The sequence below is a fragment of the Loxodonta africana genome, chromosome 10, assembly GCF_030014295.1.
Source record: "Loxodonta africana isolate mLoxAfr1 chromosome 10, mLoxAfr1.hap2, whole genome shotgun sequence".
Classification (NCBI taxonomy): Eukaryota; Metazoa; Chordata; class Mammalia; order Proboscidea; family Elephantidae; genus Loxodonta; species Loxodonta africana.
Window position 1 is genome coordinate 27,293,912 of NC_087351.1, and position 23,840 is coordinate 27,317,751.

Here is a 23,840-nt window from a genome sequence, read left to right on the forward strand (position 1 = left end):
TAACAGATACATGGATAAAAAAATTATAGTAATATACAAAATGGAATACTACGCAATGATAAAGAACAATGACAAATCTGCAAAATATCTCACAATATGGGTAAATCTGATAGGCATTATGTTGAATGAAATAAGTCAATCACAAAAGGACAAATATTGTATAAGACCACTATTATAAAAACCCAAGAAAAGGTTTACACAGAGAAAAAAAAAATCTTTGATGGTTAAGGGGCAGGGGGAGAGGAAATCACTAACAAGATAGTAGATAAGTGTTAACTTTGGTGAAGGGAAAGACAACACACAACATTGGGGGAGCCAGCTCAACTTGACCAAGGCAAAAATCACAGAAGCTTCCTAGACACAGCCAAACTCCAAACATCTTGAGGGACCAAGTTACTGAGGCAAATGGCTGGGGACCATTGTCTTGGGGGACATCTAGGTCAATTACCATAATCGTAGTTCATAAAGAAAAGGTTCTACATCCTGCTTTAGTGAGTAGTGTTTGGGGTCTTTAATGATTGGGAGTGGCCATCTAAAATACAGCTGTTGGTCCCATCATGTTCAGAGCAAAGATGAATGGAGAAAACCAAAGACACAAGGAAAACATTAATCCAAAGGACTAATGGACTACACGAACCACAGCCTCCACCAGCCTGAGCCCAGAACTAGGTGGTCTAGGCTACCACTACTGACTGCTCTGACAGGGATCATAGTAGAGGGTCCCAGAGAGAGCAGGAGAAAAATGTAGAACAAAATTCACATTCACATAAAAAGACCTGACTTACTCATCTGACAGAATCTGGAGGAACTCCCGAGACTACGACCCTCAGACACCCTGCAAACTCAGAACTGAAACCATTCCTGAAGCCCATCTTCAGCCAAAGATTAGACAGGCCTATAAACAAACAATAACACATGTGAGGAATATGCTTCTTAGTTCAATCAAGTATACGAGACCAAATGGGCAACACCTGCCCAAAAGCAAAGATGAGAAGGCAAGAAGGGACAGGAAAACTGGATGAATGGACACAGAGAACCCCAAGGTAGACAGGGAAAAGGGGAGAGTGTTGACATATTGCAGGTATTGCGACCGATGTCGTAAAGCAAATTGTGTATAAATTTTTGAACAAAAAGTTAATTTGTGCTGTAAACTTTTGCCTAAATCACAATTTAAAAAAAGAAATACAAGGAAATTATTACTATGACATCAGGATCATGATTAATTTTGAGCAGAAAGGTGGTTTCAATTGGGGTGAAGCTATTAGAGAGCTTCTGAGATAGCTGGGTTCCACATCTTGACCTAGGTGATTATTACAGGGCAGGAATGTTTGCCTTATAAAAATTCATTAAGCTATAAACTTGTCTAGTGTGGTGTTCTGCATCGTGTTTTATTTTACAGTAAAAAAATTGTAAATAAAATCAAAGTCAAAACGTGGTAGCAAACGGCAATACAAAGTCTCCAACTTATGACCACCCCTGTCTGCAGGCCCACGTTCAACTAATCATTACAGGCGGCTAATCCCATTGGTGCACTCATATTTTTAACACTGCTTCACAATGAACAGTGGAAATCTTGATCCTCTGACTCGGCATAAAGCAACACATCTTCAGGGAGTTAAAACATCTCAGATACTTTCACTTAAAGCACAATAAAAATTATTTTTAAAAAATCACAGAAAGTTTCTGTCTGTTGCATAATTCTCCCTTGTGCAAAGAGTTACACAAAATGCTGCCACAGTAAAGACAGTTAATTAACAACATTAATTGCACTTGGGTAGTGACCAAGTGGAACTTCAGAGACCTGGTATCGCCAGCCAAAAGTGAATCTGTTACGGGAATTGTCTCCTAGAATCAAGGTGGTAATAAAGGAAACAAAAATTCAGTGGTTAATGGGTCATTTGGGGATGACACCTCTTTCTGTAAATTACTATTTCCTTTCCCTACTATTTTTTTTTTTTTGCCATGAAGCAAAAAGATAGTCCTTGAATAACAAGGAAAGCAAATTGCAATTGAATAAAGATAACAGGGGAAAAAAAACTGCTTGAATTGTTTTATGCTTTAAAAAATAGTTCTACATTATGAGTTCTGCATTAGCCTCATCACAGACACATAAACAGAAGCTACCAAAACAATTTTTCCTCTTTCTTCTTACCAACTTCTCCATGACAAGTGGGGAAAAAGCAATAGGGTGAATAAAGCAGAGGTCACAAAAATCTAGGTGGGAGAACAAAGGAGAAATAGTGAAGACCTGCTTTTCCATAAAAATATTAATTAGACCTGATACAGAGACTAGGCACCAATGACTGCAGTAGTACTAGAAGTGAAATGGTTCTAGTATTTTGAACAATAAACCAGTAAATTGTTGCAGTATTTTGCACATTCATTTGTTGATCTAAGCAAAATCATCCAAAAGTTAATTTTCTATAGTTACAGTTTTAAAAGAAAAACATCTCATCTTGAAAAACCTGAAATGACCCATGAGAATAAAATGAGTGAGAAAAACATGAATTAAGAGTAGGGAATAAACGATTAATATTCAGCCATAGCCAAAGAGAAGGAGACTTCTGCATAACCATTTAAGCCCATTGCTAAAAGCAAATGCAAAAATTATAGACTAACCTTTTTTGAGTGTTTCCTTTGTGCTAGGTAATGTGTTAATCCTTTACTTTTATTTTTCACTCAATTCTTGCCCTAACTCTACAAGTTGATAGTGCTTGTATTTGAACTCAGAAAAACTGATCCAGAACCTGCACATCTATTAGGATATACTTGCTCCCTGTGCACTCTGTGACTCTTTAGTGTGTGTATATATATAAGAACATATATAGCATGTATGTGTACATTTATATATTAAAGAAATAGAAATATATACAACACATATATTGTGCATATGTGTACATATATTCTAAAGATATAAAACATATGGATATATGTATTCTATCTATATTTTCTATATGCATTATACTATATATTTCTCTCCTTCTAAACCAAGAACACAGAACATTTTAACTTCATTCTCTCCCAGCTTATACGCTATTTTTGTCATGTATTTCAAGCCTAGGTTTTAACCCCTAAGATATTATTATGGTTTTATATAGTCAATGTTTGTTTATATTTATTCACGTATCACTTTCTTTGCCCTTTATCTTACAGCTGAGGCCTTTCATATGGAATCACTGTTCTTCTTTCTATGGAATATGGTGACTATCTATTGTCGCAAAATCTCTGTATTTCTTTATTTGAAAATATTTTTAATTAGACCTTATTCTTTTAAAAATACTTTATATAGAAATCTAGATTGAAACTTATTTTCTATCAGCACATTAAAAATACCATTTCATTATTTTCTGGCTTCCATTATTGCTGATTAGAAGTCAAGAGCCAGCCTTCTAAGATAATTCATCTTATCTCCACAGCTACTTCTATTATCTTCTTTGTGTTGGATGTTCAGTAATTTTATTATAATGTCTCCAGATAAAAAATTTCCATATTTATTTACCTATTTGAGATTCGTAATGGGTTTTTCTATGTACAGACAGTGTCTCACCCTCTGAAAAATGTTCAGCTTTCTTCTGCAGAGCAGCTGGTGGTTCTATTTGCAGATCTTCCAGTAAGCAGCCAAGCACTTTCACCACTGTGTCACAAGGTTTCCAAACATATTTTTAATAAATTTTAAAATTTAACTATACAACTTTATTTTCTGTATCTCATGATTTCAGTATCTTTTCCAGACTTCTTTCTGGTATCTTAATTTCAGCACTTTTGTCTATGCTGTTTTCCTCTTTATTTTAGTGAGCGAGAGATGAACAAGTATGAAAAGAAAGAAAAGGAGGAGGAGGGAGGGAAAGGAAGGAAGGATGCTAGCTCTAACTTTTCTATTAACAAATGGCTTCAGACAGGTATTGGACTGGACTATTAAATAGAAAATGATACTTCTGGTGAGGAGTGAGCTTCTTAGTTCAAGTAGACACATGAGACTACATTAGGTACTCCTGTCTGGAGGCAAGATGAAAAGGCAGAGGGGGACAGGAGCTGGTTGAATAGACACGGGGAATACAGGGTGGAGAGCAGGAGTGTGCTGCCTCATTAGGAAGAGAGCAGCTATGAGCGCATAACAAGCTGTGTATAACTGTTTGGATGAGAGACTGATTTGATTTGTAAACTTTCACTTAATGCAGAATAAATTTTTTAAAAAAGAAGGGGGGGGAGCTTCAAAATTAAAGTTTAATTTGGAAACACTCCCACCTTGTGGTCTTTTAAGATATTGTGATTACCCAAATTACTAAATTACCAGCTCTTGACCCAAATGCTTCAATTCCACGCTCTTCATCTCAGTCGTCCTTTGTAAAAATCCCGCATATCCTCAAAAAGAAAAACTCCCTATTTTGATTATTAAAACTCTATCCTTATCCTTCTGTCTGAATACTGTCTTTTTTTTTTTTTTTTTTAAGTTACGAAAATCCACAAGCTCTCATTTCACTAGATTTTGACAAACGCCTTTGGTTCCTCTCATTCTACTGGTTTCCTTAGAAATTTTGTTTCCTTTCTCTACAGTCATGCAATATGTTCTTTGTATTTTCTCTGGAAAAAAAAAAAAAACACTTTAAACCATGCTTTTCCTCTTAAATAACTACTTCAAAAAGTATGATTATAGAATGCGCGTCACTTCCTCTAGCCACTGCTCTCCTTAACCAGGGGAGGCGAACAGCGCAGAGGTTGGGGGATGCAAGGGCAAGGAGCAAATGAGGGTGGTTTTAAGAGATTTCTCAAACTGGGAACAGAGGACTATCACCCAGCATGCCCACAACTCCAACTCACTGTCGCTCTTTGATGACTTCACAAGGCACCAAAAATCGCTTGACTGAGACCTCCGGCCACCTCATATGACGTGATACGGTCCCACCATTCAAGGCAAGCCTGGACTCCCAAACGTTGCTCCAAGGGACTAGGCCTCCCAGCATGCTGCACAGCAAAGTCACCACTACGACAGCCTTTTCCTCGCAGGTTCAAAGACGCACCTCCACAGACTTAGTGCCCAGGGAAGGCCAAGAGGAAAGCTAACAGGCTGGCTTCTGGAGCTAATACCTGTGGGCGCTGTCTGTCGGTTGGCTGAGGCTGGTGTCTGCTGGGAGATGTAGTCCTGGTGGGCGGGTGTCCTTACCAAGATCCTGGGCTCCCGCTCGCCCCGCCCCCTGCGCGGGAAAACGTCCACAGTTCCCTGCAGAACACGCGGCTCACACTGGTCTTCAAGAAAAGACTTCACATGTAGGGTGCCTGGGAAGGACCTGACTAGGTGAGTCTTTTTTAATGTGGGGTGGAGTTAGTTCTGCTTACCCAAAAAGCCCCTTCTGTATGGAAAGACTAACATCTTTTGAACACCTACTCTATGTCAGTTGTTTATACATTTTTTAAAATCCTACAATCAGCCTTCAAAGGCAGGGATCGCCCTCATTTTAAAGATAAAGAGAATTAGAAAGATTCAGATATTTACCAATTTAAGACAACCAAACTAGGTTTCCTGTCTCTGAACAGTGACCCTCCTCTCAAAATAAGACCCGTGAATTAGGAAATGTTATCGGAATCATTATTCCCTGCCCTTGAGCATAGAGAATGTGACCCAGCTGGAGCTGAGCTCACAAGGACACATCACCTGGGCCCTGAGGTATAAAGACAACAGCTAGGATAATCTTGGCAAATGCCTTTTAGGGAATCTTTCACATAAACCAATCAAACAGAACACTCACCTTTTTCTATTAGCATTTAGGGACTAGAAAATTTGTTGGACCGATGAAGACCCTCCTGACTGTGGTTACTGAAACCTGTACGAATGATTGTTAAGAAAGATGATTTTAAATGCAGAATCACAATTTCTAGCCAATCTGTGAAAAGGTGAAGCTTTCAGTGGTTTTGCTCATTTGTAATGTTAATACATACTGCTGATTATTTTGTAATATTTCCTTAAACTCAGGCAGACATAGCTGTGGCAGCATGCTTGTCTGTTTTCCCATTCTTGCTTATTCTGTAATATATCCTTGGACTTGCCCAGGCGTGGCTGTAGCAGCATGTTTGATCGTTTTCCCACTTTTGTCTGCTCTATAATATAGTCTTTGGACTTGGGCAGACATGACTCCAGTAGCATGCTTGTCCATTTCCCATTCTTGTTTGTTCTTAATATTCCTTGGACTTGGACAGACATGGCTGTGACAACATGCTTGCCCATTTTCCCATTCTTGCCTATTCAGTAATATTCTTTGGACCTGGACAGACACAACTGTGGTAGCATGGTTGTCCGTTTCCCACTTTTGTCTTTTTGAATATATGCTGAATAAAACTCTTTTTGACCTACTAAACTTTGTGAAGTTTTTACCCTACACCACCCATTGTTCCTACAGGGGGAAAAAAAAAAAGCATGATTATACCAGCATATATTCCCTTTTAGGGAGCCCCGGTGGTGCAATGGTTAAGCACTCCCTACCAACTGAAAGGTTGCTGGTTGGAACCCACCCAGGGGGTCTGCTGGAGAGAGACCTGGTGATCTGCTCCCATAAAAATTAAACCAAATCAAACCCACTGCCATTGATTCAATTCTAACTCATAGACCCTGTTAGGCCAGAGTACAACTGCCTCACAGGGTTTCCAAGGTGGCAAAACTTCAGGGATGCAGACTGCCACATCTTGTTCCCACCTATGAGTATGAGCAAAAAAGATTACACCCTAGAAAACCCTATGGGGCAGTTCTACCCTGTCACGTGCAGCTGCTATCAATCAAAATTGACACAACGGCTAGTAACATAATTCCTTTTATAGTTAGCATCTTCCAGATATACATTTAGCAAGACATCTTGTTGTTGTTAGGTGCCATGAAGTACAACAGAATGAAACACTGCCCTATCCTGTGCCATCCTCACAATCATTGCTCTCTTTGAGCCCAGTGTTGCAGCCACTGTGTCATTCCATCTCCTAGAGAGCCTTCCTCTTTTTTCCCTGAGCCTCTACTTTACCAAGCCAAAGGTAGTAGGGAGTGCTCCCTCCTGATAATATGTCCAAACTACATGAGACAAGTTTCACCATCCTGCCTTCTAAGGAGCAATCTGGCTGTATCTTCCAAGACAGATTAATTCATTCTTCTGGCAGTATTCTTCCTCAGTACAATAATTCAAATCCATCAATTCTTCTCTGGCCTTCCTGATTCATTGTCCAGCCTTCACATGCATATGAGGCGATTGAAAATACCATGACTTGGGTCAGGAACGCCTTAGTCCTCAAGGTGACATCTTTGCTTTTTAACACTTTATTTTTTTTATTGTACTTTAGATGAAAGTTTACAGAACAAAGTAGTTTCTCATTAAACAGTACATAAATTGTTTTATGACATTGGTTAACAACCCCATGACATGTCAACATGTCCCTTCTCAACCTTGGGTTCCCTATTACCAGTTTTCCTGTCCGTGTCCCTGAGCTGGTATGCCCCTTTAGTCTCATTTCCTTCAATGGGCCATCCAATCTTTGGCTGAAGGGTGAACCTCAGAATGACTTCATTACTGAAAGGGTGTCCGGGGGCCATACTCTCAGCGTTTCTCCAATCTCTGTCAGGCCAGCAAGTCTGGTCTTTTGGGGTTAGAATTTTGTTCTACATTTTTCTCCAGCTCTGCCTGGGACCCTGTTTTCTGATCCCTGTCAGAGCAGTCAGTGGTGGTAGCCAGGCTCCATCTAGTTCTCCTGGACTCAGTCTGGTGGAGGCTGTAATAGAGGTGGCCCATTAGTCCTTTGGACTAATCTTTCCCTTGTATTTCTTTAGTTTTTTTCATTCTTCCTTGCACTTGAAGCAGTGAGACCTGTGGAGTATCCTTGATGGCTCCTCACAGGCTTTTAAGACCCAGACACTACCCACTAAAGTAGAATACAGCACATTTTCTTTATAAACTGTGTTATGCCAATTGATCTAGATGTTTCCTGAGACCGTGGTCCCCATAGCCCTCAGCCCAGCAATTCGGCCCCTCAGGGAGTTTGGATGTGTCTATGGAACTACCATGACCTTGCCTTGTACAAGTTGTGCTAGCTTCCCCAGTATTGTGTACTGTCTTACCCTTCACCACAGTTATCACTTATCTATTGTCTGTTTAGTATTTTTCCATCCCCACCCCTCCTTCCCTTGGAATCATCCTTTTGTGATTGACTTATTTCACTCAGCATAATGCCTTCCAGATTCATCCATGTTATGAGATGCTTCACAGATGCATCATTGTTCTTTATCATTGCATAATACTCCGTTGTGTGTATGTACCACAGTTTGATTGTCCGTTCATTTGTTGTTGGGCATCTAGGTTGTTTCCAACTTTTTGTTATTGTGAACAATGCTGCAGTGAACAAGGGTGTGCATATGTCTATTCATGTGACGACTCTCATTTTTCTAGGATATATTTCTAGGAGTGGGATTGCTGGATCATATGGTATTTCTATTTCTAGCTTTCTAAGGAAGCGCCATATCATTTTCCAAAATGGTTGTATCATTTTGCATTCCCACTAGCAGTGCAGTCTCCCCACAGCCTATCCAACATTTGTTATTTCCTGTTTTATTGATTCTTGCCAGTAATGCCCGGGTGAGATGGTATCTCATCGTGGTTGTGATTCGCGTTTCTCTTGGCTAGTGATCGCGAGCATTTCCTCATGTGTCCGTTGGCTACTTGAATGTCTTCTTTGGTAAAGTGTCTGTTCATTTCCTTTGCCCATTTTTTAATTGGATTATTTCTCTTTTTGTTGTAGAGCTGTTGGATTTTCTTGTAGGTATTAGAGACTAGACCTTTTCTGATTTGTAATAGCCAAAACTTTTTCCCAGTCTGTCGGTTCTCTTTTTACTCTTTTGGTGAAGTCTTTTGATGAGCATAAGTGTTTAATTTTTAGAAGATCCCAGTTATCTAGCTTATCCTCTGGAGTTTGTGTGTGTTGGTGTGGTGTGTAGCTCATTAATGTCTTGTATTAGGGCCTCTAGCATTGATCCTAGTGTTTCTTCTATGAACGTCATAGTTTTGGCTTTATATTAGGTCTTTGATCCATTTTTAATTAGTTTTTGTATATAGTATGAGGTATGGGTCCTGTTTCATTTTTTTTTTTTTTTTTTTCCGACGGACATCTAGTTTTGTCAGCACCATTTGTTAAAAAGACTTTCTCTTCCCCATCTGATGGACTTTGGGCCCTCATTGAAGATCAGGTGACCATAGCTGGATGGGTTTATATCTGGGTTCTAAATTCTGTTCCATTAATCAATGTATATGTCATTGTACCAGTACCAAGCTGTTTTGACTACCGTAGCAGTATAGTAGGTTCTAAGGTCAGGTAGTGCAACTCCTCCCAATTTATTCTTCTTCTTCAATAGTGCTTTACTTATCTGGGGCTTCTTCCCTTTCCATATAAAGTTAGTGATAAGTTTTTTTTTTTTTTCTATCTCTTTAAAGAATGTTGTTGGTATTTGGATCAGGATTTTATTGTTTTTATTAATTGGATTGGGTAGAATTGTCATTTTCACAACGTTGAGTGTACCTATCCGTGAGCATGGTATGTTTTTCCATTTATGTAGATCTCTTTTGTTTTCTTGCAGTAGTGTTTTGTAGTTTTCTTTGTATAGGTCCTTTATGTCACTGGTTAGATTAATTCCTGATTTTAACACTTTAAAGAGGTCTTTTACAGATTTTCCCAATGCAATGCATCATTTGATCTCTTGACTGCTCCATTGACGGGCACTGATTGTGGGTCCAAGTAAAATGAAATCCTTGACAACTTCGTTATTTTCTCCATTTGTCATGATGTTGCTTATTCGTTCAGTTGAAAGGTTTTTTTTTTTTTATGTTAAGTTGTAATCCATACTGAATTCTGTAGCCTTTGATCTTCACTGGTAAGTGCTTCATATCCTTTTCACTTTCAGCCAGCAAGGTTGTGTCATCTGCCTATTGAAGCAAGATATCTAGACCTGATAAAAAGGTTCCCACAATAAATAAGCTGGAAATGTAAAAGGCCTTGGATTACTATTAGAAGAATACTGCCAGAAAGTAATGACTCAATCAAATCAGAGAAAAATTAATTTACTTTTGGTGATGAGAGGGAACTGCAATGGTATTTTGGGTTTGCAAGTTTAGTGACTTCAGGAATATCATGGTTTAAGTGATCCAGTTTCATACTAAAAAAGGCAGTTTTTCATTAAAGATAAACTGGGAAAGCAAGGAAATAAGTCCAATGGTCCAAGAGATACTAGAATACACATTACTCATAGTGATCCAACAGCATAATTATCAAATCATATAAAAATCTAAGGCTCTGAGTGGAACTACTTTAGTGACATCAACAGCAGGAATAAAAAGTTATATACGTATAGAGAAAGAGAGAGAGAGAGAGAGTATGCATCCCTGGGTGATGTAAACAGTTAACACACTTGGCTGCTGACTGAAAAATTGGAAGTTCGAGGCCGCTCACAAAGCCTTGGAAGAAAGACCTGGCTATTTCACCAGTGAAACTGTGAGAGTGGGAACTCGAAGAGACTGCCTTCTTTTCTGGGTCTGGCAAATTTCCTGCCTTTGACAGGGAACAGCCTTACCACTTTTCTATTGCTATCTGTTAGTGGAAAATATTTGAGTTTTCCTTTTCTGACAGATTTTCACCTTTTGACACAGTTCCAGTTTTTGCAGCATTTACTGTATATAGGTATGTGTGTGTGTGTATGATACAACTCTCAAAGTGTATTATTTTTTACTTCTTGAAAAATCTACTACTTATGTAAGGAGTCAAAGTTCAAAGACACATTATACAAATGAAGAGATATTGGCCAGAAAAAATAGGGGTGGTCATTAAACACAGGCCATAGAACATAGTAAGGACAAAGGAAAAAAAATTAAAAAGGGAAAGAGTACAAATAGAAAAGCTTATGTAGTTAAGTCCTTGAATGACAAACTCAGATGCCTTGGTATGAGAGTCTCTATCCAGAGACATTTTCAACAAAGTTAACTCTGATGTTACCTAAATAAAAGAAAATGGAAAGATAATTTGAATTTGGAGTTTTAATTTAAAATCTCTAGTGGAAAAATGACAATATTTTTTATTCTTGCTTTATAATTTAATTATTTAATTGAATTATAATTTATTTTATTATGTTTTTGTTGTTGTTAGGTGCCGTCAAATCAGTTCCAACTCATAGTGACCCTGTGCACAACTGAATGAAACACTGCCTGGTCCTGCACCATCTTCAGAGTTGTTGCTCTGCTTGAGCCCATTGTTGCAGCCATTATTTTTTATTACAAATAATAGTAATTCTTGCTTTATAATTGAATGCTGATAAAACTACAGACGTTTTACCACTAATCATAAATGACACTCAACAGTCCCATACTCTCTTTCAAAGATTTACTGCCCATTAAAATCTCCGCAGCTAACTTATCCGTATCTGTTTAGCTTCCTTATTCTCGGTGTTCAATTTTTTTTGTTTATTTGTTTTTTATTTCACCACCTACCAACACAAACTACATTCATCCTTTTGCTGGTTCAGATGATAAATTAGGAGAATTCTATTTTTTTTAGCAATTCATTATATAATTATGTATCTTTTTTTTATCATAACATAATGAATTACTAGAAAATAGGATTCTATTTTCTAGAAAATGAATGAATATTTTCTAGAATATATAACATAATTGTGTTATGTTATAAGGACTAATCATCCTGGATTGCCACAACATAACCTTATTCAGCCAATACCTGGCATGATTCACGTGGACTCATGGCTGTAGGGAATTTATCTACAAATACATTGTCATACCAAGTGCCCCAGATTTCTTCTCCTCTTAAACTCAGTATACTCACCTATCTTAGATTTACTCTTCAATCCATACAGCATCCCCAAAGTGATATAAGTAGACAAAGTGGTGAGGATTTTAGATCTATGACCTGGCAGATGTTACAAAATAGTGACCATAATGAAAGAATAACAGTATCAGTTTGAAGAATGAAGAAGCCCAAATATGAATAGCTTTTATCAGTGAATTGACTATTATAGCTGTCTGTAAGCAAATGTGAAAAACTGAAATCATAGTAAAAGCAATAGACTTAGAGTTATAGAAGGAATTTTTTACTATAAAAATTAGGTTATCTAGGTGATTGAGTCTAAAAGTAAGATGCATGCTTTTTTACATATGGCAATATATAAAAAAAAAATAGTTCTCGAAATATATGATTGATTTTCCTGGCTTTTGAACATACTGGCTATATTTGTGAAATTTCCAGCCTAATTAGCCCCATTTCTCAAAGAAAAGCCCCAGAAATTGAGTTCCCAACCACCTTTTCAGATAAATCATAGACACGGAATAGAGACTCACCCACATGAGACTTCAATTATGAGAGAAACTTGAGGAAATACAGTCGCCCTACAATCTATTTTTCTAGTGAAGATGTCAGCAGACATAGCTGAACTTTAGCAGTGGCAGTGGTTGCAAATTTGAGTTCGTGAAATGAAAGGGCACTTGATGGAGTGATAATACCAGTGGCAATTTTCTCTAGTGCCTAGGGTGGGAGCAGGAGTTAAGGTACTTTCCTCATCAGCTCATTTCTGGGTGGCTTTTGGGCGTTTGTTCCTGGGAGCTTGACCTTAAGCCAGAGCCAGATTCTGTAGCCACAGCAGCAATTATGCAAGCTATCAAAAAACCAAACCCATTGCCATCGAGTCGATTCCAACTCATAGAGACCCTGTAGGACAGAGTAGAGTACTGTTCAGTCGGCTTCTTTTCTCCTAACTTGCCCAGGATCTATTTCTTTCTTTCTCTCTTTTTTTCCTGTAATCAACTAGCAATTTCGGTAATCCAAAGGGCATAGTTATCAACAGGATAATCTCAGTGCTCCTAATTGTGTGGATAAAGATGCTACTAACAATGCAGTCACCAAAGAAGATGACACTGTGCTTCCTGAAAAAGTCATGAAACATCCTAGGAGCCACAGTGGAGCAAAGCCCTGTGTGAATGTAAGAGAAGTTAACTGGCAGGAAAAAAATGGGGAACTATAAGCATACTGAGAGTAATGCAGAAGTTTTCCATTCCATGCTTATCACATAAAACATAGAGGAAAATAAGAATAGGAGAAGTTAAATCACTAACAAAAGAATTCCAAAAATATAAACTTAGATACAGTGAAACCTGTGAGAGCTGGAATTTGATGGGACACCTTGTTTTTCCAGGCTTTGCAAGTTTTCCACCTTTGGGAGGGTACGGTCACCATTTCTCTATCACTGTGTAATGGAAAATATTTTAATTTTCCGTCTTTGACAGGTTTCCACCTTACTCAGATTCCAGCTTTCACAGATTTTACTGACACAGCAATATCACCTAGCTGTGTGGCTAACTGAAGAAAAAAAATGGGGTGTAAAAGTATTTATTTATAATTAAAATATTCTCTTATATATTGAAAAATTAATTACATTACCATTTTGAACGATTTTAATCAACATCCACTTCTTCACACAAAGACTAATAAGTCCTATCAAACATCATTGCTCCTCCAGTAATACTACTGCTCTCCAGTGATTTTCTGAAGCCCTAGTTTCCTTGTGCACTGTTACAATTTTCTTCATAGATTTTTCCAGTGGGTTCCACAGGTAAGTGAGCACTGCAAGTTTTATCATTCAATGCAATACTTTCACCTAGTATATATATTCTCTTACTGCTAGACTTACGTTGTTAATGGACAAAATAGTTGGATAGTAGAATTTTTACTATAATAAATGCAAAATGTTAGATAACGAGGTAGTTGATAAGTGAGGAGTAGGAAGGACTAAATTATCTGGTACGTTAGGAGGTGACTCGTGTGTTACGGATTGAATTGTGTCCCCCAAAATATGTGTTGTAAATCCTAATCTCTATGCCTGTGGTTATAATCCAAATGGGTTGTCTTTGTTATGTTAGTGAGGCAGGCAGGATTAGTCACAGGTCTCACTAGAGGGCATGACTCAAGTCACCACCCATACCTTAGTCACCAAACTTACTACCCTTTTTCAAGTCGAGCCCTTACTTGAGTCACACCTTTTATCTTACAAGAGGTAAAAGGAAAAAGGAGCAAGCAGAGAGAGGGAAACCTGATTATCCACCAAGAAAAAAGAGCTGGGCACTCAGTGTGTCCTTTGGACCCAGGGTCCCTGTGCTGAGAACCCCTAGACCCAGGGGAAGATTAAGGCCAAGACACACGTAGATGTCTAAGGAATGCCAGGCCCACAGATGTTGAAAAGAGGCAAGGACATTACCCCAGAGCTGACAGAAAGAGAAAGCCTTGTGCTAGAGCTGGTACCCTGAATTTGGACTTCAAGCCTCCTAAACTGTGAGAGAATAAATTTCTGTTTGTCAAAGTCATTCACTTGCATTCTTTCTATTATAGTAGCACTTAGATAACTAAGATAGCACTCCTGTCAGAAGTCTTAAAGACAGTGTTTATTTTTGTGGCCTTTCCCTAAAGTGAAATACAATTTATTTCTGAAATAAACTTTTAAAAGTGGAAATCATGTGTCATGACAGATTATAAAACTAAGCTATCAGGAGGGCAGAGCAAGCTCTAACATTAAAAAAAAAAAACCCACTGGGTAATTTTTGTCTCTTTTAAGTTGCAAAAAAAAAAAAAAAAAAAAGGGTGTGGCATTTTCTCATTGATTTAACATAGTATATATGCTTGACATATATAATTTTTTTTTTCCTTAAAGCAACACAGAGTGTATTTACAAAAGAGTTAGACCTAACTTTAAATTTTTCTGTCTTTGGAGGCCAGAATTAATTTTTTATGAACCCTAAAAATATAATGCTAATGAGAGAGAGGGACCTCAGTACTACTAAGAAGAAGAGACAGGAACAAAGCACGCCCTTTGGACCTGACTTCCTGTGCTGAGAACCTCTTAGACCCATCAGAAGACTGATCTCAAGACATATGGAGATATCCAAGGAGCTCTGGGCCCACAGATGTTGAAAGAAGATAAGGATCTTCCCCCAGAGCTGACAGAGAGAAAACCTTCCCCTAGAGTTATCACCCTGATTTTGACTTCTAGTCTCCTAAATTGTGAGAGAATAAATTTCTGTTTGCTGAAACTATCCACTTGTTATATTTCTGTTATAGCAGCACGAGGTAACTAAAATAACATACGATAAAGAAAAATAAGGCAGTGTAGAAAACAGGAAGCTGACGTGGACGGAGGCAACTGAAATTTTAAATAGTTGTCCAAGAAAGGACTCATGGAGAATATGAAATTTGAGCAAACACTTGAAGGAGATAAAAAAAAAAAATGGACCTTGTAGATATAAACAAGAGTGTTTCAGGCAGCAGGAAAAGTGAGTGCAAAATCCCCGAGGTGGACGCATGCCTGCAGCGCTTGAAGAATGGCAAGGAGGTCAGTATGGCTGCAGTGGAGAAAGATGAGGAATAAATGAACTTTGAGAGTCCATTGTAAAAACTTTTAAGGCCTCTATCAGATTCATACTTGTTCCATTGCTAACTAACTTCATCCTCTAGTCATTTGGGCAAAGGGAAGAGTGTATGTACTGAGAAGTATACAATGTGAGACAGCAGAATATTGACAGAAAGATAGCGTATTATACTGCAGTAGATTAAAGATGACCACACAATATTTTGGCAAAGAATATTGAATAAACCGTGGACTGCCAGAAGAATGAACAGATCAATTTTAGAGGAAGTATGGCCAGGATGTTCTTTAGAAGTGAGGACATAACAGGGCTCTGTCTTGCTTACTTTGGACACACCATCAGGAAAGATGAATTGCTAGAAAAGGACATGCTCTTTGGTAAAGCAGGGAGTCGTGAAAACAAGGGAAATCTTTCATGAGATGGATTGGCACAATAGCTGCTATCATTGGCTCAAAAATGTCAACAATTATGAGGATGACTTAGGACCAGGCGATGTTTTACTGTTATACATAAGGTTGCCGTGAGTTGGAATCGACTAAATGGCAACTAACAACAACAACACATTAGTTGCTACTCTTGTCATCTGTGAGGTAAAGTCTAATTCCACTTCCTTTGAATCTGGGCTGCCCTTAGTGAGTTGCTTGACCAATGAAATGTGGCAGAAGTAATGCTATGCCAATTTCCAAATATGCAGAATGAGAGAAAGGAAAATGTTGCATATCTTGTAGATATTATAAAAAGATTATAATGGAATATTATGAACAATGTATACCAATAATTTGACAAATAAATGTACAAATTTCTTGAGAGACACTAACTACTAAATGGAAGCACAAAGCCTTCAGAAATAAATTTATATTTGAAAATCTTCTCACAGAGAAAGCTCCAGCCCCAGATGCCTTCATTGGTAAATTCCACTGAACATTTAAGGAAGAAATCATATCAATTGTACACAAACTCTCACAGAAAATTTAAGGGAAGACTTCCCAACTCATTCTAAAGGGCCAGCATTAACCTGATACTAAAGCAAACAGAAAAACATTTTACAAAATCCAACATCCATTCTTGATTTAAAAAAAAAAAAAAATCAGCAAACTGTGAATGGAAAGGAGCCCCCTCTACCTGATAAAGCCATCTATGAAAAACCTATAACTAGCACCATACTTAATGACAAAAGGCTGGATAGTTTTCCATAATATCAGGAACAAGTCAAGGATATCCACTCTACTTCTATTTAACACTTTGCTGGATGATCTAACAAGTGCAATATGACAATAAAAATGAATAAAATGAATCCATACTGGGATTTAAAAAGGAAAAATGTCTTTATTTGCATACAACATGATCATCTATGAAGCAAATCCTTTTTAATCTATAAAAACTTAGTAAAACTAATAAATGAGTTTTGCAAGTTTGCTGGATACGATATCAATAAACAAAAATCAATTATATTCCTATATATTAGCAGTGAGCAAATGTAAATCAAAACAAAAAAATTCCATTTAAAATATCTTCTGAAATATGAAGTGCGTAGGGATAAATCTCAAAAAAGATACACAATACCTGTTCACCGAAAACCATAAAACATTGCTGAAAGAAATTAAAAGGGATTTACATAGAGGTATACTGTTTTCATGACTTGCTCTTCACAATTACATTACAGATCTGATAATACTGAAATCAATATTGCCTCAAGCCTCCTGAATCTAAAATATCAAATATGAAAATGTAAGGCTATACCATGGTCAGTGAGAAGACCTTATGAAATAAATTATGAGATCTTCCTGTAAATCACTAACTGTTTGCATACTCTCTTCATCGCTGCCTTCATGTCTTTATTCCTGAATGTATAGATGACTGGATTCAGAAAAGGAGTGAGTACTGCATCAAAAATAGCAAGAAACTTGTCCATCTGAGAATTGGTGTGTGGCCATGTATACACAAACATGGTTGGACCAAAGAACAAAAGGACAACAGTGATGTGAGCTGATAGAGTTGTAAGGGCCTTGGATGAACCAGCTGAGGAATGTTTCCAAACAGTAAAAAGGATGAAGATGTAGGAGATGACAAGTATGAAGAAAGAACCAACACAGATAAACCCACTGTTGACAGTGACCATGAACTGCAGTCTGTAGGTATCTCTGCAGGCCAGTCGGAGGAGCCTGGGTAGGTCACAGTAAAAGCTGTCCAATACATTAGGTCCACAGAAAGGTAAATTAACTATAAATGCCAGTTGGAAGAGTGAGTGACTGACACCAAGGGCCCAAGAGGCAGCCAGAAACAAAATGCACAGTTTTGGGCTCATAATGGTCTGATAGTGGAGAGGCTTACATATGGCCACATATCTGTCAAAAGCCATGGCTATGAGCAGCACCATCTCTACACCACCAATGACGTGGATGAAAAAGATCTGAGTAATGCAGCCTCCAAAGGAGATTACTTTGTGCTTTCTGAAAAGGTCGTATATCATTTTTGGTGAGGTGACAGAGCAGGCTCCCAAGTCAATGAAGGAGAGACTGGCCAGTAGGAAGTACATAGGAGAATGTAAGTGAGGATCTGTAGTAACAGAAAACACAATAAGGATGTTTCCAGTCATGCTTGCCACATAGAGCACAGAGGAGAACACCAGGAGGAGAAGCTGCATCTTCCACAAACTGGTGAGTCCCAGAAACACAAATTCAGATACCGCAGAAGTATTCCCTCCATCCATTGATCCAGCCAATGGGGCTGCCACTGAACTTATGAGAATTAAGAAGATGAGGAAGAAATTGTGATTATGGTGATAATAATGTGTCTTAGATATGGTGCAGCGACCTCATTATGAATCAGAAGTATATAGTTACTTAGTTCTCAAATTTACAAAAACAACATAAATCAATATAATCACAGCTTGGGAGTACAACATGATTTAAGCCTATCACCAATAATCATTCCACTATTGCCTGGCCTCAAATTAACAGAAGATTAAAAAGCAAAAATAAAATAAAATAAAATAAAAATGTTGCTTTCAAATTGATTCTGATGTATGGCTCGCAACCCCATGTGTTACAGAGTAGAAAGGCTCCATAGGGTTTCCTTGGCTGTAATCTTTATGAATGATTTCCAGGCCTTTCTCCACAACTTTACTGGGTGGGTTCAAACCACCAACCTTTACATCAGCAGTTTAGTGCAAACCACCCAGGAAGTGCCAACAGAAGATCCCCATTGCTGTGTGGACAATTGTGACTCATAGCAACCCTATAGGATAAAGTAGAACTGCCTCACAGGGTTTCCAAGGCTGTAAATCTTTACAGAAACAGACTGCTACATCTTTTTCCCGTGGAGCAGCTGGTGAGTTTGAACCACCAACCTTTCCTTTAGCAGCCGAGCACTTAACCACTGCGCCACCAGGGCTCCAACAGAAGATTAAGCAAAACCAAAAGATTCGTGGGTATCCGTGACATGCATCAGCTATTTAAATCACCTCTGATGTTGACTAGTCTTCATTCCCAACTTATTCCATCTTGCTTTTATGGATACTGTCATAATTCTCTTCTCTCCCCACTTTGCACTTGCATTTCTCTGACAAAAAGTAGGGATGAGGGGAAAACATGATTAACAGATGAATTGCCACTTGGAGTGAGAGTTGTCTGAGATATTAATTAAGATTGAATTAGATAGGCTGTAGATTGAGACTGACATAAAGTGACGAGGGTGTGTGAAATTAGAGAGCCCTCAAGGGTAATGGAACAGAAGTATGTGGACTTTCAAAAAAACAAAAAGTAGGGGAAAAAAAGTTGCCGTCGAGTTTATTCCAATTCATAGTAACCCTATAGGGCAGAGTAGAACTGCCCAATTGGGTTTCCAAGAAGTGGCTGATGGATTCAAACCACCAACCTTCTGGTTAGCAGCCTAGCTTTTAACCACTGCACCACCAGGGCTCCTCCCCCCTCCGCCCCCACCCCCCAAAAAAAAAAAGTAAAAAAAACAAACCCCCCCAAAAAAGTAGAACCAGCATTATTTTTCAAAGCCCTAAACTGGCTTCAACACCCAGTAAGGCTTTCATAGGAACCTACATCATCTGGTCTTGCAAGGCTTTCTCCAAACTAATAAACGTGTATTTGGGGGATTTCATCAGTGTCTGTTAAGGCTCGTGCCTTAGTGGCCACAGAGGATGTAAAATATCTCTGCAGACAGCTTCGGTCTGTCCATACACATGAAAGTATTGCAGATCAGCATTTGGCATAGTTGAGATATTAAGTTTTAATTCATCATTGTGTCAGCTTCTTCTTGATATCACTTTTCATGTTCATTGGCACCATCTATCATTTGAAGTACTCATTACCTTCCTGGATTATAAACTATTCTGATATATGACATTGCCCTGCTTACATTGACTAAAATCCATTCAAATATTTAATCTTGAAGAAAATTTATAATTTCATGCTTTTAATCCATGATTATAAAATGAGAGAAATATGAAGTATTCATAAGTAGCATTTTAGTAGGGCAGGTGAGTTTCCTCCTTAATCTTAAACCATAAAATGCAAAAGGTGACACTGAAGATTTAGTCCTTTAATAAGTATTGTGTTTATATCTGAGTGGGGCATGAGCAGGGAACAGGGTTATGTTCGTCTGTGTCCAGATACCCAACTCAGTCGTTTCCCTACAGCAGAGATTAGTCTGAAAACATTAACAAAGGTGATTTTAGTAGTTGCTGGGGTACAGCAGAACAGGTATATTAACATCCTTCATTTTTACAGCCACAGTTCCAGCCCTTCTCACACAAAAATCCATATGATTGATGCTCTCATTTATCATAGGCCGCAAAACTCACAGAGGCTCTCACTGTGTCCCAACCCCAGTTCTGAATCACTACCACTGGCATGGGTCTCTCTATTCTCATGCACCGTTCATGATTATGCCATTACCTCCTAAGCCAATAGTCCATGGTCTAAGATGCATACTTTCTATAACCAAAAACTTTGAGACCCAGAGTAGAGAACTTAGAACAGCCACCTACGTAGCTCATTGGGAAAAGAAAGTCAGCATGGGAAAGGACAAATGGGATGAGCATACACAAGTAGATGGTGGAGGCACTGGGGAGGGGGCCAGGGACCCTCAATATTATTGTTTAAAAGGATCCATGGTCTAGGTGAAGGGAAGCACATGCCCCCAGTGTGATAAGATGAAAATTCATATATCATATATATAAAAACTATTTTGTCTAGGTCGGTCATTATTCAGATAGAAAACATGAGACCCAACAGAGTAAATCGAGTTTCCCAGATTCGTGCAATTGGCACAATTGCAGACCAGAACCCAGATCTCTAAATTCCTAGTTCTGAATGTCAAAGCCTAAAGGAAATAATTAGATACAAAAAGCAAAACTCAAAATTGTGATTTTTCCTGGTTAAAACCAAAACTAACCACAGACATTCATAAAATGTCCATTATTAATACTAAATTACATAGCAGAGTAACAACAATTAAACATTACATAAAATGTGTCTAATTAAAATTATTTTAGTTGTACGATAATAACTTATATTTGTAAAAGTGATTATTCATTGCTAACGCAATTTATGTACCCATTCTTCATGTTTTTCTATTAATGCAACTGCTTGATCAATACAACCGTAAAAAATGCAAGATGATTTTTCTAATAAGCCTATCCTTTGATATTTCTAACTTTTATTTTCCTAAAGGCCAATTAAAATCCAAATTACTTCTTGTACGTTTTACTGACAATTCTTCTTCATCCTGATTTGTTCTTTCTCTAAATCTTTTAAGTCAAAAAACCAAGAAAACAGTTGAAAAATCATGAATTGTACACATAGCAAGTACAATATAAAGTGGTGTAGAATACATCTCAATGAATGGTAAGATAAATATTTGCTGAGTATTTAGTGCTTAAAAAAGTTCAAAGGCAGAAGATATGTGTTAGCTAGAGCATGTGGGAAGGCTACACCAAGGACATCAACGTTGATCTGGCCTTATAGGAATTAGTGAGAACTGAATAGGGAAAAAGAAGGGGAAGATATGCAATATATGGAAAATGCTTTGAACTACGTAATATGAAAAGACCTTTTTTTTTTTATCATTATTCATGGGTGTAGAGCCCATATTATACCTTGGTCCATATAGAAAGTGGAGCCCTGGTGGGTGCAGTGGTTAAAGCACTCAGCTAATTACTGAAAAGTCGGCAGTTCAAACCAATCAGCCGCTCCACAGGAGAAAGATGTGGCAGTTTGCTTCCATAAAGATTTACAGCCTTGGAAACACTATGGGGCAGTTCTACTCTGTCCTATAGGTCTCTATGAGTCAGGATTGACTGAACAGCAATGGGGGGTATAGAAAGTCTGTAGATGGCTTGTGATGGAGAGGTTAATATCACCAGCCTGTAGTAATCCCATGACTTCAGGTAAATGATCTTCATAATTCCTGGTTTCTCTCTCCATCATCTTTTGCAAAAGGTTCAACATGCATAAGGGAAACATTCTCATTTAATAACTTATAGTAAAAAAAGTAGCCATGATTAATGGTCTTCCAGTGAGACAACACCTCAGGCTACATAACATATTTCTTGCTGGGGATTAGATACCATTTAATCTCCAAATCTGCATCTAGCTTTCAACTTGATTTCCTGAAGTATATGAAGAGGCAGAAAGGGGGTGAGGGGGGAAAGAAGAGAAAGAATAACAAAGGTTTAAAATATAGGAAAGATGGGGAAAGGGGGAAAGACATTGACAATGATAAAAAGAAAACAGAAAACATCAGGGTTTGGAAAGGAGAAAGAACTGAACAAGTTTCAGGTAGTATGAAATATGGTAGCTGCTGTTTTTGAAAGCATGCGTAAATTAAAGAGAACATAAGTAAAATCAATCTCTCACCTTTAATAAACTGGGCTGCTCCTTACTTTAACCTTGGGTAGCTTTTAAGGAAAGAAAGAAAAAGGCAGATGCTCCTATTATCTACCCTGTCAAGCTCACAGAGTTTCTGTGAAAATCACACATGATAATGAACGAAAACATTGTCTTTTACACTGCACAGTAGTATATACATGTAATTCACTGCAGAAAAATGATAACTGTTATGATTTGAGGAGCCTAGCATACACTAAACAGGAGAGTGTACAGAACAACAAACTATAGGCACATAAAATTCTCCCCAAACTATGTTTTCTGTGTGTTTTACCATCCCAGGAGGATTCTGTCCAGTCAGCTGCTGTTACGGAGGATCTCAGTGCAGTGATTTCCAAAGGTCTGTTGTTCTTCTTCAGAGGGAACTTACCACACGGCTCTATGCTTACATTCAAAAGTCCAGAAACTACTTCTTAGTTTTCATCTCTTCTTCAGTTCTAAAATTACAGAAATTCACAGATTGCCTTTCATACATTAGAGTAGAATGGTAATGCTTGAGCTTTGAAGTCAACCAGGCCTGTTATTTAATCCACACTCATTTGCTATCTGAGCATGACAGTGTTATTTGGCTTCTTCGAACTGTCATTTTTCTCATTTCTAAAATGGAGAAAATAATATCTCCCTTACAGAGTTTTGTGAGAAAGAAATAATATATGTAAACAAACAATATCTCTATATATTGAGCACTATCTACATGAGTGATTTTCAAGTACAGAAAATTCCTCAAATTCCAAAACCTCCATTATTCTCAGGTGCTGAAAATAGACCTGGTTTAGGGTAAAGCTTTCATGCCTCTGCTTGCTTTCAGTAGCTTAAGTATACTTGCCAGAAACAATTTTTGCTCTTGAGTGGATCAGATAGCAAATGCCTTAAGGATGTAAGAAGAAGCTTTGTACTCCAACCAGGCTCTGTCTCTTCCAAAACTATAATCCCACAATCCAAGCCTATAAATGCCAATTTTGTCCCTTAAAAATTTTTTTTTTTTTTTTTTTATTTCTTAACCACCTCAAGTAACACTGGATATTTCACTTGCCACTTTTTGGGGGATGGTCAAGAGAAGAGAGGGAAAGCCAAGAAAGGTGCTTCAAGAAATTACCAAAGACTGTGCTCATCCAAGTACAAATTTGTGTTGACCTGCCAAACAAAGAAGCCAAACCATACAAACCCTCTTGCTCAGGAAAACAGATTTTTTTTTTCTTTTCCTTTTTTTTGAGGGAGACACATAGAATTCTTTAGTTTAAAACCCACTTTAATTGTACAAGTGGAAAGTAGAGGTAACTTAAGCACTTCAGAAAGTCGGATGGTTACTCAAGAACAAAGTCTTAGACAGTTATACCTAATCGCCTTACCTTCATTTTGTTAATTTAAAATGGATTTGCTTACTATGCGTCAGATGTCAAGAAAGACCAATGTTGTATAAAGTCAATCCTTACCCAAAACCAAAAAAAATCTGTTGCCATCGAGGGGATTCCAACTCATAGCAACCCTATAAGACAGAGTAGAACTGCCT

General features: G+C 37.9%; 1 protein-coding gene across 1 annotated transcript; it reads right to left on the reverse strand.

Annotated features, from left to right (window-relative positions):
* Window positions 1-16,749: 16,749 nt before the first annotated feature.
* Window positions 16,750-18,157, reverse strand: LOC100673740 (olfactory receptor 4F3/4F16/4F29). The gene has a single exon (XM_003423105.2). It carries the CDS (start codon window positions 18,136-18,138, stop codon window positions 17,200-17,202), a length of 939 nt encoding a protein of 312 aa, XP_003423153.2. The 5' UTR covers window positions 18,139-18,157; the 3' UTR covers window positions 16,750-17,199.
* Window positions 18,158-23,840: the final 5,683 nt, after the last annotated feature.

What these genes read in the sequence shown, in the direction of transcription:
- LOC100673740 (XM_003423105.2), bottom strand. Translation starts at nt 18,138, where the DNA reads ATGGATGGAGGGAATACTTCTGCGGTATCTGAATTTGTGTTTCTGGGA.